The sequence below is a fragment of the Musa acuminata genome, chromosome BXJ1-6, assembly GCF_036884655.1.
Source record: "Musa acuminata AAA Group cultivar baxijiao chromosome BXJ1-6, Cavendish_Baxijiao_AAA, whole genome shotgun sequence".
In the NCBI taxonomy this organism is placed as follows: domain Eukaryota; kingdom Viridiplantae; phylum Streptophyta; class Magnoliopsida; order Zingiberales; family Musaceae; genus Musa; species Musa acuminata.
This window is the reverse complement of record NC_088332.1, coordinates 41,363,364-41,380,544: the sequence shown is the minus strand read 5'-3', so window position 1 is coordinate 41,380,544 and position 17,181 is coordinate 41,363,364. Positions and strand designations below refer to the sequence as shown.

The following is a 17,181-nucleotide window of genomic DNA, read 5'->3' as shown; positions in this document are numbered from 1 at the left end:
GGATTTGCTGGTGGAGAAACTTACAAGATTTGAGAGGGAGAAAGAAGGGTTTTAAAGTCCATTAAATTGAATTGATCAGACTCTTGTGGAGAAAAGTAAAGGACAAAGCTTAGATGTCATTTGGTTTGAGGAAACAATTCACCAAGCGTGTAGAACTCCTGCATAATTATTGATAAATATGGTCTGCTATTGTTCACATTTCCAAGCATTGATTAGTATGATTTTATGTGCATGAAATTGCATTCACAATTAAGCTGAAGTTTGAGAAACAACTAATTGTAATTAGCTATGGGTGGCATCATGCTGACAGAGACCAGCAAAGTCAACGCAAGAAGGTGCACTTCATCAAGAGTCGGATAACATATCGTTGGAAAATAGTAATATGCTTAAAGGGTAAGCATTTCCAGATCAACAAGCAAAACATTCTTTTATGGGACAATTTTAAAAGCCTTCGGACTTAAATCAGTATGACAAGGGAGTATGGTAAAAGCCTTCTGATGCAACCTTTCTGTTGACTCTGGATTCTTTGGAGTTTATTGGGACAGCCATGTCATTGAAGTGTTGTAATATACATCCTCCAGAAATGGAACACTAGCCTGGAAAATATTGCACATCATGAGACAAAGGAAAAATCTAATGCCGAATGTCTTTCTCTTGCATTTTCGGCCAGTAGGCCAAAGCCTGAAAGCCACACAAGATGGAGGAGAAGCAGAACCATAGCATTGAGTCATCAACTATACTTATTTGGATAGCTCACCAGCTCCTGTCGATCACTAGCAAGAGAAGAATTTGGAGTCCCAAGAGATTCTTGTTATTTCAATATCAGTATGTCCATAAAAGGATCGGTGTTAGTAATATAAGTTAAGCTCAAAGTCCTGATGAGGTTCCACTTTGACGCATCCTTGCAGATCTGAACTTTAGTTGATGAAGATGTCTGAATAGCAATATGCCAGAGACAAGGATCCACAAAGACATGTCAGCTTAAAACAAATCATATATTGCAACCCATGTATCATGGAAGTCACAAGAACATGTCAGCTTCATATCAGATCTGCACATAATCATGTGAGTATGCATTAAGCACTCGATGAACCTAAAGCTGTATAGAGTCACAAAGACAATAGTGTAACCAAGACAGGTGCCAAACATTATGAGATGGCAAACTGAGATAGCCTTGTTTACTGGGCCATAATTGGAATACTCTGATATCATAGTATATATACTATGCAGCCATCCTGAGTTTGCCAGTTCTTTCATATAGACCAATTGCCTCAACAAAATCGGAATCTTGATTACACTGCTATCAGAAAGTTAGCAGCAAAACTCATCGTAAGTGAAATCTCTTTCGATTACAATTTTGTGAATGTAGTTTCTTTCACCCTCATAGCCTCACTAAGCAATCCCAGTGGATGTGGCATCTTCTGCTCTTGCATAAATAACTTTCAAATGGATTCACCATACTTCATCATAAAACATTTGCAATACAAGCGAAGCAGAGAAATTTCCAACATAAAAATCCATTTGAAATCCCAAATTAACCGAATGCACATGGATAGCCTGTCCATCATCAACGACTCTTCCCCAGATTTCATATATGTTGATGGTGTTTCCTTGAGGGTGACAAGGCCCAGAAGGTGGTCCTCCGTCAACAAATTACATCGATTACAAATCTCTCCAACCAAAACTGCATTGAACAGACCCAGAATCATAGCATTCCATGACACTATAACCCTTAGTTGGAAACATATTAATAATAGGTCACAAATGTGATAGCCCCTATGATAAAAATAAATACACCTTAATTGCAGTTGCAAAACAATTATCAATATAAGTGTAAACTTTTTAAACATCAATATCGGCTGTATCTTTTCATCGAATGGAAAAGGTTTTGATACCTGTACTTCTTGCATTCTTGATCCACATTGATCATCACTGATAGGAATATAGAAGTTACAAGCAGAAGTTCATAGGAAAAACAAGAAGGGATTGAACTGGAAATGGACCAAGTGAGCAATTAGAGTACTAGAGAATCACATACCTTTTCAATTTGAGGAAATGCTTGCTGTATGCAGTAGGAAATTCTTCAATTTTCATAAGCCACGATGCCACATGAACATCACATATATTTCATTCCATTTCCTTTTAATTTTAATATAGAATCATTCACTCTGAAATGCAACTTGTTGCTTCTAGAATAGAGAATCACTATCCAGTTTAAAATGCAATCTCACAAGGCTGGTATCCAAAATCACAAAAAACCCTCAACCATGCTCCAGCCAGAAGCTTTGTTGAGCCCCGTTTTGTCAACTCTTTTTCTGATCTTAGATGCAACAATCCATCTTCCAGCCTCCGCATGCATGTTTGACAAAAGCAAATTGTATCCATGGTGGATGGGATCCAATTCAAGTACATTGTTAGCTGCTATCATTCCTATTTCTAAGTTACCTTGAATCCGACAAGCTCCTAATAGTGCACCCCAAGCATCCAATCCTGGATCCAAGGGGCCTTTCTCCAACACTTCATGTGCCTCCTTAAGCCTTCCACTACGGCCAAGGAGGTCAGCAAGGGAGGAAAGGAGCTCCCTGTTTGGTATGACTGAGTGGACACGTGTCATAACATCATAATAGTGCTTCCCCTTCTCTACATCTCCCACATGGCTACAAGCTGATATAATATTGAGAAAAGTAACTACAGTAGGAACTTTGCCAGATTGCTGCATCTCAGAGAAGAGTTCATGAACTGCCTCTGCATTTCCATGGACACCATAACCCTGAATCATAGAATTCCAAGATACTGTTGATTTAGATTCCAATCCATCAAAGATCAACCGGGCCATGCTTAAATCACCACATTTTGCATATCCATATACTAGGGAAGTCCCAACGAACATGTCAGATTCATAACCAGCTTTGCATATAACTGTGTGGATCTGCATTAAGCAATTCAAAGAAGATGAAGTTGTACAGGCACGAAGAAGACATAAAAATGTAACCAAGTCTGGTGCAACATTCTGTAACTTCATGAGATGGTAAACTGGCATAGCCTTGTTTGCTAGACCATAGTTGGAATACCCTGATATCATAGTATTCCATGTAACTGTGCTGAGTTTGCTAGTTCTTTCAAAGACACTGATTGCCTTGTCAAAATCATGGAATCTTGCATGCATTGAAATAAGTGAATTAGCAACAAACTCATCATCAGTAAAACCTCTTTCAGTTACATATTTGTGAATGTAGTTTTTTTCTTCTTCATATCCTCTCTGAGCAATTGCCTTTATAACTCCCACAACGGATGTTGCATCAGGCATAAAACCATCCTGCTCTTGCATAAGATAGAAAAGCTTCACTGATGTCCTAGGAAAGCCATTATGGACACAGCAGTGAACCATCGTGTTCCATGTTACTCTATTCCGAACTGGAATCTCCAGGAACAAGTAACAAGCTTCGGTTACAGCACCACATTTAGCATAGTGTTCTAGCAATGCTGTGATAGCAAAAACATTGTGATCATGTTTATTTCTGAGCATAAATCCATGAATAACCTTGCCTGATCTCAAATTTAGTGTCCCAGTACAAAGAGAAAGCATGTTTACGATAGTGACAGCATCTAAACTACATGCGTTGATATGCATGCTTCTGAGATGTTCAAGTGCTTCTAAGAAACACATATTACGAACGTATACAGAAAGCAATGCATTCCAACAGACAGTGTCATTTCTTGTTTTAGATACTAGATGCTCGAAGCTTTTGTGAGCTAAATCAATTTCTCCATTGTCACCATATGCAGAAATAAGCGAACTACTGACGTAAGTATCAGAATGAAATCCCATCACCATAACAATGCAATGTATGCACATGATATGCTTTCTGCCTCCTCCTAATAGACTAACAGCTTGCAGACTGCTCACCAAGAGATCAGAACTAACTCCTAGCTCACTAAAGCTCATGCACCTAACCAAATTAAGAATTTTATCAAGGTACCTCATCTGAACATAACCATTAATTAGAATATTCCAAGAGACAATATTTCTTGCTGCCATCTTATCAAAAATGGATTGGGCAGATTCCATCATTCCACATTTGCAATAAAATAGAAGCAGAGAATTTTGCTCATAAACCTCCATTTGAAATCCCAACTTAACCAAAAGCCCATGGGTAGCCTGCCCATCATCAATGGCGTCTTCCCCAATTTGTGCACATACTTGTAGGACTGTCTCTAAGCTGAAAAGATCCGGATGGTGCTCCTCCCTCATCAAATTAAACAATTCCAAAGCTCTCCAACGAAAACCGCATTGAGCTCGTCCTGTTATCATGGCATTCCATGACACGATATCTCTTCGCAACATCCTCTCAAATATTCTCTCCGAGATATGAGAATCGCCAGCCCTGTTATAGTATACAACAAGAGAATTACCCAAGAAGGTGTCCACAAGTTGAAGATGCCGAACAGCATAAGCATGTACAGATTGCCCGAGCCTCTTGTCTTCAACACCACCACAAACCTGAAGCAAAACAGAGAGCGTGACCGTATTGGGCCTCACACCGCAGGCCGCCATTTCACAGGCCATAGACAGCGCTTGCTGTGCATCCCCGTTACGAGCGCAGCCAGAGAGCATCGCGTTCCATGCTGCTGCGTCTCTCTCCAGCATTTCGTCGAACAACCTACGAGCAGTTGCGGAATCGGAGCACCTGGAGAACGCATGGACCAATGCGGTGGCGACGACGACATCGCGTTGGTAGCCCGACTTGGCGATGTGGGCGTGGAGGGAAAGGGCCGTGTAACGGGAGGAGACAGCGGCCGCAGCCTTGAGGAGGGCGAGGTAGATTGGCCGGTCCGGCCTCACGGGCTGCGCTCTGGAGGAGTGAAAGAAGAGGGAGAGAAGGCCGCAGTGATCTCCTGCATGAGCGAGGGCTCCGAGTCCCGAGGCGAGCGTGTATTGAGCACGAGAGCATCCGCTCATGGCTTCAGCGTTTCTCTATATACACCAAATATATCTCTACTGCTTTACCCAAATGCGCCTTAGTGTTGACGCTGATCACAGCCGTCCACTGTGAATCTGACCCCACATCACCCCATAATAGTTTACTCCATCAACTATATATATATATAATATAACATAATTTTGACTGCATCAATTCGATCTCATTTTTTATTTTTCTTCGAATAAAAATTTGCCTTGTTTTTATCACATCGATATTTGAAAGCAGTAATAAGCATTCACCAAATATGTCACTACTACTATTTTGGTACCATTGCTTGATTAATATTTAACCTACAATAAGTAGCAATCTTGATGCTAACAAAGCTTGGATTCATTTTTGCAAGTTGATATTTATGGCTTTGAACAACTTAAATGAGGGAAGAGTTGTGATCCACATCAAAAGGATTTGATGACAGAGAATACAAACTTGCTACATAGGTCCATATTCAGATTATGAATTCTCTTCCTTACAACTCAAGAGTGTTGCATACTGTACAAATGGACTGGTTAAATCATCTCATGTAAAGTGCTGTCTCCATGATACATAAAGCTTAGATTCATTTTTGAGAGTTCAATATTTATGGCTTTGAACAACATAGACGTGGTAAGGTTTTGGAGTGTTGGCCTCCAGACTACACAGCTACGTAGAATACAAACAAGTTCAACTGACCCACATCAAAAGGATTTGATGATAATACAAACAACTTGCCATATTGTCCACATTCAGATTGTGAATTTTCTTCCTTTCAACATAAATATGTTGCACACTGTGCTGCTCTGGTTCATTCGGTCTTGAGCAGCTGCAGAACTCATCATCGCATATGAAGTGCACGCCTCTCGACTCGGTGGTTCACATGCAAATCTGGTGACCTTGGCTTTGTTCCTTGCTTCATTGATCTGTATATATTCTAGTCAGTAAACAGAAAGAGGAAAAAACCTGAGTTTGGCTAATTGCTTCATTGCTCACTTTTGAGGGATGAATGGATTGTTGAATTTTGGAAGAGGCCTTGCGTGAGGCACCATTGTCCTCCTCATCTGCTTCACTGCCTTCTCTTCTTCAATCTATATCAGTACAAAATTTAAACAAGAAGAAATTCTACCATTATAACCAACCTGTAATGTGATATGAAGAAGTACAAGTTGCAAAATAAGTTCAGTGATCACCATCTTTGCAGATTCCTGCTCCTCTCTTAATCTCTTACATCTCAATTCTTTCTCCTTAATCTGCAATGTGTATCAACATATTTCTGGGTGAGGTTTAACATAAAATATGTTACTTTAAGGTTTCTGCAATCTGACATAAAAACAGGTGACAGAAGCAGAAATAACTTCATTTTTGTAGGTTCCAGCATTCGAAACTTGTTCTCTTTTACATTCTCTAGGTTTCTACAGTCTCACATCCATTTGTCAGTAGGTGAACAGTGAAGAGAAAGTAATATTTTTAGACTGACGCAGATGGAAGTGGACAATATAGAGTGTGATGCGCAACTATGTCAAGAAACAGTAAGAAAAAGTAGTACTTGGAATTGAGATGGAAGGGAGTGAGTCAACATAGACTAGGTTAGTTATTAGTGGGTAAAAATAATCAGACACGCACAAAGAGATGCATAAAACATTGATATTGATGATATTAATTCAGTAGATCGTGCAAACCTTTCTATCAAACTCCGTTCTCTGTACAGATCTATGATCCACATGCAATACAAACTTCTGGACTTCAGTGAGAGGCTTTCTCTCTCTTTCTGGAAGTGGTAAATGGTCACTGCCATAACATCACAACATACTTTCAGTATTTCTACAAATAAAGAGAAAAAATTAAGAACTTATCAACATTGAGAATAGGGTGCTGGTACTTACAAATTCTTTATGGCTTGTGCTCTAAAGATTCTTTGTTGTGCCTCCTCTCTTTCCGTTCTTTCTTTCTCTTCCAACTTTCTCAGCATCTCTTCTTCATGCCTTACCAGGCTCTCTAATTGGAAGGCTTCAGGCTTTGTGCACTGCTTTGGCTCAGGTTTGGGTGGTATCTGCATATACATGAAAAAGTTAAATGTATGAAAACGTGGAGGCATCGCATTTAGTTGTCATCACATGAGTAAAAAGTTAAATGCATGAATAATAATGCTCCTTACCACTGGATAATCAATGGTATATGGATAGGGGGTTGCCTTTGGAATCCTAGCCCACTCTTCTTCCAACTCTTTCTGCAAAAGCTGTTCTGCAAGTTGACTCTCTTTCTCAAGTCCTCGCTCCTGTAAGAAGGGGAAAATCATAAGAATCTTCCTTTATTACTAAAAATGGAAAGCCAGCATTAGCAAACAGTGTTCACACACCTCAGTATGAAGATGAAAAGGATTTGGAATAGTGATTCTGGGAACTTCTTTCTTCTCATGATTAGACGATTCAGAATGCAGTGAAAGCTAAAAAAATGCCAGAACATATGTGTCAGTAATTAGCTTACACTAACTTCATCTCAACCAAATTAAGAGGGGTGACCCAAGGCTCCTGCTAATGTGGGGTCTGGGAGGGTCACTGAACAGCCTTCTTGCAAGCAGACAGACTGTTTTCGTGAATTCAAATCCTAAACTCACACCAATTGTGGTGGTGTCAAGGCTTGCCCTCTACATGATAAATACTAAAAAATCATTCTGATGTCCACCTTATCAAAGATCTCCACGACTATTGCAGGAGGACCCAGCCTATCTTCTGTTGCAAAGTGAAACTCCTGAGGAATAGTTTTCTGGGGCTTTGGATTACAAAACATGCCTATTTCCCTTTTGCTCTCAAGAATCTGGATATGTTACATTGGTAAACACATCAATCTATAAATAAGAAAAAGGCAAAAATCATGGTACAACAGATGACTAACCTTCTTGTTAAGAGGTCTAGCCTTAAACTTTGGTATCTTTTCAAGTTCCTCCAACTCGGATTCCTGAGAACTTTTATTCCTGTAAATTCAGACAATCCTGTGAGCTTGCAGTGCAATATAAAAAAGAGAGATGTTTGGATGAACTATATAAGGCAAGAGATTCACATACTTCGAAGGTCGAGCTCTGAATGATGTTTCAAGATGAGGAGGTCTTGGTTCAGTAAGTCGAATGGGCTTGACCTGATTCTGCCATATTGTGACATTTATTTACATCAAGTAACACTATACAAGTAACACCATCAACAAATAACAAAGAAGAAACAAAGAGATCTACCTGAACCACACCATCCAGAGAGGAGACAGCTGATGATGTTTCAGCATGTTGATTTGCTCTTTCCATTGTCTTGAGACGAAACTCCTAGGCAAGTTGATAAAAGAGTAAATCATGACTGTTAATTCCTCCACAGCTAATTGTAATTCAAGAAATCCTACCTGAAAAACAGGTGGTTGTGGAATACTTCTGGGCAATGCAGGGAATGTAGGGGCTTCAAGAATCTTCAAAACAAAAGAAAACCTAAGTACAAGTTTGAAGCTTATGACTAAAAATAAAGTTTCTTGAGGAAAACAGGATACCTTCTTATTCAAAGGTCGAGCTTTGAACTTTGGGATCTTTGACAGCATCTCTTCTTCTAGTTCAGCAGAGCTCTTTATCCGCACTGCACGAGCCCGGTGGGCTGTTCCTAGTTCTGGATCCTTTGGCCTCGTCAAGGTAAGTTTAGACCTTCTATGTACCGCTGAAGCTGTATCACTCTGAATGACATATTGTATGAGAAATTGGAGAGCTAAGCTTCATATCAGTGTGCAACTATCAGATTTAATCAGAAATTAGCAGCAAAAAGCAAAAGAACTTGCAAGACATCAACAAGTAAAACACTCAGAAGTATGGATCAAGAACTATGTAAATAGAAGCAAGGTCTATTGAAGTTCAGAAGATAGTTAAACATAGTTACAAAATAGAGACTTATTTATTCAAGCAAGTTATGACCATAGAACCTTATTTAACCAGTAAAAGAAAGTTGCCAATTATAGAGATATCAACTTGGCAAGCTTATTAATTGGGATTATAAAGCTTGCCTACAATTATAAATTATCACTGGCATGAACAGTATGGATCAAGAACTATGTAAATAGAAGCAAGGTCTATTGAAGTTCAGAAGATAGTTAAACATAGTTACAAAATAGAGACTAATTTATTCAAGCAAGTTATGACCATAGAACCTTATTTGACCAGTAAAAGAAAGTTGCCAATTATAGAGATATCAACTTAGCAAGCTTATTAATTGGGATTATAAAGCTTGCCTACAATTATAAATTATCACTGGCATGAACAGTATGGATCAAGAACTATGTAAATAGAAGCAAGGTCTATTGAAGTTCAGAAGATAGTTAAACATAGTTACAAAATAGAGACTAATTTATTCAAGCAAGTTATGATCATAGGACCTTATTTGACCAGTAAAAGAAAGTTGCCAATTATAGAGATATCAACTTGGTGAGCTTATTAATTGGGATTATAAAGTTTGCCTACAATTATAAATTATCATTGGCATTAACAGTGTGTAACTTGGCGAGCTTATTAATTGGGATTATAAAGCTTGCCTATAATTCTAAACAATCATTGGCATGAACCAAGGTTTGAAATATCGTACCGTACCGGCATTTCGACATTCGCTCGGTACGGTACGATACAGTATACCGAGCGATATACTGTTCGGTATACCGCTCGGTATATACATATATACATACATATACATATATACATACATAAACATATATACATACATATACATATATACATACATATACATATATACATACATATACATATATACATACATATACATATATACATACATATACATATATACATACATATATATATATATATATATATATATATATACCGTCCGATAACGGGCGGTCCGTGTATTGGTCAGCTGACGGACCGGTACGTATAGCCCGGTACATGCGGTATTATTCGAAACTGCATACCTTGGCATGAACATTGTGTAACTTATCTACTGTAATTTTCTCTATTTGGTCTTGATATCAATACATTTTTTTTACTCTGAAGGTTTTTTCTAAATAAACCATAATGATGCATCATATTTTTTATTGAAAGATATTGTAGAAGACTCTATATCAATCTTAGATTTACGTGGCCAAGGATGTTATAGCAGATTCCTAGAGACTTTAATAGGCAACAACCAGATCTACATACCTAGTAAGATCATATTTTGTACGATCTGCACATACAACACAGTCAAGTTCCATCTAGTGCTCACACCCACTACTAGAAAGTCACGTGTCTACCATATAACATAGTGTAAATATAAATATATACAAGCCCTTGGATCTACTCAAAGTTCTTTAGAAACTATTTTCCAGGTTTTCAAGCAAAGTAACTGACAAACAATATACCCATGTTGAAGCTCAGACTAAGCTCAAGCTGATTCAAACAATCACTATGTATGTCATTTCAATTCTGCCATGAAACTCATAAACGTCTCATTTTAAAGAAGAACAAATTAATGTACTTCATTAAGCCTATAGTTGCAGTAGCTCATTTACTTGTAAAATATAGGTAGTGCAAGTTCACACTTAACAGTGAAAGAAATTCTTGGATTCTGTAACTTACATGTGAAAGTGATCTATTCTGAAAGATATCCAAGTCTCTAGTCCTAGACTGAAACTTATTAACCATCTCTGCAGCAGATACATATGGTGAAACTTCCTGTTTCAGCACGCATGTAACACAGGTTAAGAGCAAAAAGCAGTTGCTATATCACAGGTTACAAACAGTTCGCAAATTACTAGCTTTAATTAAGAAATGCCATTTATACCTTACGGAGTGATTTCTCTACATTTGTTAACATATCAGTGCCACCAGTTAAACCTAATCTTGACTTGTGATATAGCACTCCATTTTTAACATTGTGTATCTGCAGATAGTCATGTCAAAGGAAATGTGTATCAAAATAAATTAAAGCGAAAATTCCAAATTTCACATAAAGATACTACCAAGATAACCTGTCTAAATCTTCCATCATGCAGTTTTTGCCTTTTCACAGCTTGATTTTCTTGTGCAATGTCATTACCCATGGAATTCTTTGCAGCAATATTACTAGGGCACCTAGGATAAACAAATATGACGGTTACAGGGATCCATGATCTGAATATCTTCTAAACGATATCATTGTCAACACAACACACTTACTTAATTACATTCTTTCTTTTGGTGCTTTTTAAAGATTGGGTAGGAGACTTGGATTTTTGCTTTAGAGTCGATGGCTGTCTAATCAGATTTGCAATTCTTTTAGCGGCTAAAGTCTTTGCACTACTTGGTCCTTTCACTGGACTTCTCTGTGTTCTAGGAGTGCAAGCTTCAACTATTTCATTGTTGTTCATGATGCTGGGTGGCATCGCTTTCAAGGAACTTGCCTGTGCTATGTATGTGAAAGCTGCTGATGCTGTCAATTCAGTCAAGTAAGATAATCAATGTGAGTAATTTAACCAAATTACTGGCAGCACAATGTTCCCATGTATCTAATTGATCATACCTGCTGCCAGAGCACCACCTGAAAGAGCAATAGGGAGCTCCAAAGGAACTTCTTTGTGGCTCAGAGTACCAGTTATTGCCACGGATGTTGAACTGTTACATGGCAAACAGCAATCAAATAGCGAAAATTAAATCAGTTCGGTTATGCGTCAAGTGAGTGCGTAGGTGAGTGAGGACAAGTAGAATCGACAAGTCTCTGAAGAGAAAACCTTGTCTCCTGCTGAGGAACAATATTAGTCTGGCAACACTCAACTTCAGAAACCTGGACAAACAGATAAAACCCTTTAAAACTTGAGGACTAAGTGAAGTGAACAAATGAAGAGAATGGTTATTAATAAACCAGATTTTTTTTTTTTAACTTAGGAGCTCAAGAATATTATTTCTGACCTCTATTTCGGTGTCTTTTTTGGCTTTGACCTCCATGTCAGTTGCAAGCTTGTGCTGATAATTTCTGAATGCATGAGTAGAAGAAAAGTTCCAGTTTAGGTCTCAGCCAGTTAGCATATTTTGGGAGTCAATGGAGAGGAGAAGCAGAATTTATTTATCAGCATCGAAAGCAAGGAAGTCTACTAGAGTGACGAATTTTCAACCTTGCTGTGTTATCTACTTCAGGTGCTGGATCCGTTTGATGACTATCTTTGGATGATACCTCAACCTGATATTAATTGAGACAAACGAGTAGACAGTGAACAAATTATCTAAAAGGGCACCTTTACGCTCGACAAAATACAACAAAAGCAGGAACAAAAGGTCACCTTTTGTTCTTTTTCAACGTTTCCAAAATCACAGAGACTGTCGATTTGGATAGATCTACCCTCCTTGATCCTTGGCACGAAAGCTAAAGCACGCAAAGAAACATGTTTAAGCCCTAATTTCGACTCAAATATATAAAAACCTCCATAAAAGGGAAAAATATACACAGAAGAGAACCCTTTGATCCCCACATTATACCGACGGGAAAGATGTAAATTTTGGAACCAAAAAACCGTGATTCGATACTTAACAGAAACACGCCTAAAGCCCCAAATTCCAGTTCAAACAACGACAATTCGAGACAAAACCCTAAACTCAACGTCAACACCTAATACCAGCAAACAAAACCCTAACCGAACCATTAACGACATTAAGAAACTGTCAGAATTCTTATTCATAACAAAACACTACGACGGAAGCAACAAGGATAAATCCAGATCGAAGGAACGTACGAGAAGGAGCGTAGCTGAGAGAGGTCTCGAACCAGAGCTCAGCCCTCTTGACGTACTCCTCGGTCTCCCCGTTGATGAAATCAAAGAACCTCGGTGCGCTGAACTCGTATGCCTCGTCCATCAGTAGGACGTCCACGCCTCCGCCGCCGGCATCGCCAGACGCCATCGTTACCTTCCAAAATACCTCCTTTCGCTCTTTTCCCTTTTCGCAAATATCAGATGCGACCGGCAAGAAGCCAAATTTGGGTCATTTTGGGATGTAAACGCCGCAAAAGAGAAGAATCGGAGGAGGAAGGGAAGAAGGAGGGACGGAAGTGGATGGTCGGGTTTACTCTCTCTCTCTCTCTCTCTCTCTCTCTCTCGGTGTTCGTTTACGAGAGGAGAAAGGTAACGTTAGGAATTGCAACGGTCGAGAATTTGAACCGGTGACGTCGGGGGCCCAGCCTGAGCAACGGCTATTCTCCGGAGGAAGGTGGTTCGTGGGTTTGTGTTAGTGGACCCGAATCCGGTTCTTGCGGCTGAGCCCGACCCATTAAGAACGATAACCCCAACCAAAACAGCCAGGGGATGCCTACCACGTGGCAGGAGAGGAACCCCAACCCCAGTTACCACCGGAACAGATCCACGCCGTCGATCCTATTCCGACGCGAATCACAACGACCACATGAAGGTCTCGTGCGTGTACTTTGAAATTTGTGCGGCTTGATGAGCGGAGATTACGGATGGAAGTCCAGCCGTCCGCAAGCGCGTGAATCTTAACGACATCGTTGAACAAAACGGCAAGAAGAGAGTGATGGATTGTCGATAGATCTGTAAACATTCTAAGTTAAGCACAAGCGAGCAAATTCATGCTTAGAAGTTCATCAGAAGGTGATGGATTGTAGATAGATCTGAAACTAAAGATATTTCACAAAGAATAAAGAGAGTAAGAAAAATGATTCAGAGCAACAGTTCAATCCGAGGATAATTTTACAGACCTTACAGCAGTTTGATCGATCAATTTCATGTCTTGCCTGCATCTTCTACCTCATTATCAACCAAACATTACATCAGTTCTTCAAGGAAGACACAGCTGAAGATACCAATTCAAAGAATAGAAGTTTCAATATAAAGGACTTGAATGTGGATTGATACATAAAAGAATAGATAAACACATCTCCTAAATAATGTGCAAGCCATCGCGTTTAACTAAATTTCTACGATGCAATTAAGCTAAGACTTCTGTTGGGGGGGATGTCATCTCGTTTCTCCACATATGCTGATGGAAACCACCCTGCCTTGCCTCTACATTCCCCTTCAGACCACCCTGATGGCGAGACCTGATTTGATGAACACAAAAGACCAGTAAGTACAAATGATGCTGTCCACACAGTGCAAATTGCAGAGTCAGTGATGAGTCCAAGATATCACAACTAGAACAAGTAAACAATGGGAAAGAAAAAGCCAAGGAGTTGGTGAAGATGCATCAGAGAAGAGGATGTGGTGTCTATGAGAACAATGGAGGTCTTTACACAGGTCTCATACAATCACAATGTTTGGTATCAGTAAGGATTCGAGCCTGTCACATTCAGTATGTTGATGAGTTTTGTAAACCCATTCATTCTGTGTTTGGAGGTGAACTGAACTTATTTGGAATAATGCACCTATCCATCCTTCCCAGTATCAACTTTCTGAGCTTTCAAGGGTAAAAGCACATGATGTAAGATCCATCTATGCTAAAGATCTACATAAATTTAAGATCTCATATCAGGAATGAAGAGAACAAAAGAAGTCAAAGCTTAATCTGAGATGTCATTGGTGGAACTGTTGTTTTAGAACCAGCAATGCATGTCAGAATCTCATCAAATACATATAAGATGCACTTGTAGCTTTATTCAAGTAATGATTTGAGCACGATCCATATTTTTTTCTTAATTGGTGCAATAGAGACCTCCATGACTCATGGTTTTCTGTGGTAGTATTTCCAAAGCTGATGCATCATAATTGATGGAGAAGTGAAAGAGGTTAGTCCGACTTGGATGTGAAGGTAGGATACAAAAATTGTCCGAAATAAAAAGACTGGTGGATTACAGTTTGAAATAGCATTTCAGGATAAAACCTGGGAAATAAAGCATAGTATGTAAGCATTTAAATCTTCACAATATGTACTTTAGATCTGATTTGTTTTTGTTTAGACAATGAAAAAAGAGAATGTTTTCATTATTATCTTTGGCTGAAAAGTAAACAAAACATGATCAAGATCACAGAATGTAAATGAAAGATTATCACTCAATTTAAGAGAGTGTTCCTGCCAAAATATCTTCTCCTTTGTATAGTCTAAACTCTAAAGCATCAATTCTAACATAAAGCATCCTGGCAAAATCCCATTATTTATTTATTCCTATTCTTAGTAAAGGAAAAATAGTTCTCGTTGTAGGAAGTCAACCATTGTTTGGTGTTGGAAAACATTTTATAGCTAAATAATTATTTTATATATTTTTAAATATTTTTAAATTAAACATATGGTGCAGTTATTGACCTATGTTCAACCATGATCTAGTAATCCAAGGCTTGGCTAGATTGCTTTTTGATTCGATTTTAACAAATATGATCTTTATTTATCTCTCAGGAAATCAATTGAGGTTGTTTTATGACTCTATATAGAGCCCTAAAAGTATTACTTTGAAAGGGTATTATCTCAAAAGACATATCATTTTATTAAAGTAGTTATATAACCATCCAATTAATTAAAATTTGACATTTAAAAAATAATTCCAACATTTCCCATAAAAATTAAAAATTTTAAATTAATAAATCAATAAAGAAAAGATAGTTAAGTGTTGCTCAATGCATATATTATATGATCAGTATAGTAATTTTGTAAAGTTTAAATTTCACCGTGTAAATATCTTTTATATGAAAGAATAGAGTGAACCAAATCTTAAACTACTATTATTTTAGATCAGACTTATACTATTACACATATAGTACAGATAATTAATCATAAGATTGTACTGGGTGTATGTAAAATCTTATTATTCATAAGAGCTTAAACGGACTACCCAATTCCGTAATATCATTATATATATATACTTTTATATGAAAAAACACTTATAGCAAGAACATATATAGAGTCACATCTTGTACAAAATACCACCCCATATATCTGTTCTATACCCTCTACACGTAGATAATAAACAATTACTGAATAGAGTTTGAAGTTAAAATTCATTCATAAACTAATATTTTTTATATTTTTTAATATACTTATTGATAAATTAATAAATTTGTTATATCATATTGAACCTCCTTCGAGTGATCACTTATAACAAAGGTTGGGATCTAATTACATACTAACCTATCATCTAAATGATATAATAGGCCTTTTATTATATGTTTACTAAGGTATTATGATAAATTATATAATCATAACAATTTTTATGATGGTTTTTATGAAAAGAATAAATGTGTAATTCATTTCATGTTTCATATAATAATTGACATACATTGGCAAATGTCAATATAAAAATTCCAATGAACACTAATTCCATTACATATAATCAAAAGGCTCCTACATTTCCAAGATAATTTAGTATCTATAAATTAACATTAAAAAAAAACTTTTTGGAAATTCAAGCATGTATAGCATTTTTTCCATGATTTTACATGTCCATAACTTTTTAATAGAATTTTGGTAAGCATATATACTAACATATACTAAATCTCCCACAATACATACAATTATTCTTCAATATTTTTTTAATAATTTCAAGCCCCACTTCTCAAAGCAGAATTACAATATTTCGTTTAACTATTATGGAAATAATTTAATTATCATAGAGATGATAAGATAAATTCATCCAAGCATCTTTTAGCTTTGGCATCAATTTATAACTACAAAAGATTCAAGCATAAACACAAATTAAAAGCAATAAACAAAACAATAATATCATATTAACTTTATTTAGATGATGTTATATAATTATCAAACAAAGATATGAAACATATTTTAGGCACTTGAAAATCAATTACATCCAAGGATACTTACTAATCATCCTTATCGATAATAAAATTGATACAAAACAAGCCACTTCATGGAGTATTCATTAAGCTCAAAACATCACTATGTTATACCAAGGAACAACTAAATATCAATGTCCATTACATTTCATATGAGTTCTAGAGATATCAACTAGTAACTACCACATAGACAAAATCTTAGGAAATAGAACTTTCATGTATACCCAAAAAAATAGTTCTTGAATTTTAGAGATCTAAAAAAATTGTTTCCAGATTTGCAAAGTATATGAATGTGCAGTTCCATATTAAGCTCGAGAAATATGATCAAATAAGACTAGTAGAATGCAACACAAATATGTACTTTTAACCTTAGAAGCTTTGTTTGGAATACATTAGACCTCCAACGTTCTACTGATGCAAGAAATTGTTGTACAACAAAGACAAGTTATTTCAATAATCGTTAGACTAATTTCCATAGAATTATATGACCATGGGCTTATCTCATGATTGT

The 17,181-nt window shown here is 37.2% G+C and overlaps 2 protein-coding genes across 5 annotated transcripts; both read right to left on the bottom strand.

The window, feature by feature from the left end:
* Positions 1–322: 322 nt before the first annotated feature.
* Positions 323–5,045, bottom strand: LOC135677033 (pentatricopeptide repeat-containing protein At1g06140, mitochondrial-like). 4 transcript variants are annotated; one of them, XM_065188886.1, is made up of 3 exons: positions 2,039–5,045; positions 1,896–1,932; positions 323–1,776 (listed from the first exon to the last, which is right to left on the bottom strand). In XM_065188886.1, exon 1 carries the CDS (start codon positions 4,958–4,960, stop codon positions 2,249–2,251), a length of 2,712 nt encoding a protein of 903 aa, XP_065044958.1. In that variant the 5' UTR covers positions 4,961–5,045; the 3' UTR covers positions 323–1,776; positions 1,896–1,932; positions 2,039–2,248. The 4 variants fall into 4 exon arrangements, with proteins under 4 accessions (XP_065044958.1, XP_065044957.1, XP_065044956.1 ...); XM_065188885.1 differs by having other exon boundaries at positions 1,896–5,045; XM_065188884.1 differs by having other exon boundaries at positions 323–1,932.
* Positions 5,046–5,516: 471 nt separating this feature from the next.
* LOC135677032 (protein TPX2-like) lies at positions 5,517–13,017 on the bottom strand. Its single transcript, XM_065188883.1, has 23 exons — positions 12,672–13,017; positions 12,222–12,304; positions 12,057–12,121; positions 11,854–11,917; positions 11,676–11,728; positions 11,468–11,559; positions 11,125–11,377; positions 10,938–11,040; positions 10,751–10,849; positions 10,546–10,641; positions 8,481–8,657; positions 8,340–8,402; positions 8,182–8,265; positions 8,017–8,093; positions 7,848–7,926; positions 7,638–7,769; positions 7,312–7,398; positions 7,111–7,230; positions 6,839–7,005; positions 6,635–6,743; positions 6,146–6,205; positions 5,949–6,043; positions 5,517–5,878 (listed from the first exon to the last, which is right to left on the bottom strand). Exons 1-23 carry the CDS (start codon positions 12,835–12,837, stop codon positions 5,794–5,796), a joined length of 2,409 nt encoding a protein of 802 aa, XP_065044955.1. The 5' UTR covers positions 12,838–13,017; the 3' UTR covers positions 5,517–5,793.
* Between the last annotated feature and the right edge of the window lie 4,164 nt (positions 13,018–17,181).

Bases quoted from the DNA above. Each gene is read 5' to 3' on its own strand.
- LOC135677033 (XM_065188885.1), bottom strand. From the start codon at position 4,960: ATGAGCGGATGCTCTCGTGCTCAATACACGCTCGCCTCGGGACTCGGA.
- LOC135677032 (XM_065188883.1), bottom strand. From the start codon at position 12,837: ATGGCGTCTGGCGATGCCGGCGGCGGAGGCGTGGACGTCCTACTGATG. The intron at 6,206-6,634 runs GTTTGCACGATC...TACACATTGCAG, and splicing joins GAACGGAGTTTGATAGAAAG to ATTAAGGAGAAAGAATTGAG. The intron at 6,044-6,145 runs GTGATCACTGAA...GTACTGATATAG, and splicing joins AGCAGGAATCTGCAAAGATG to ATTGAAGAAGAGAAGGCAGT.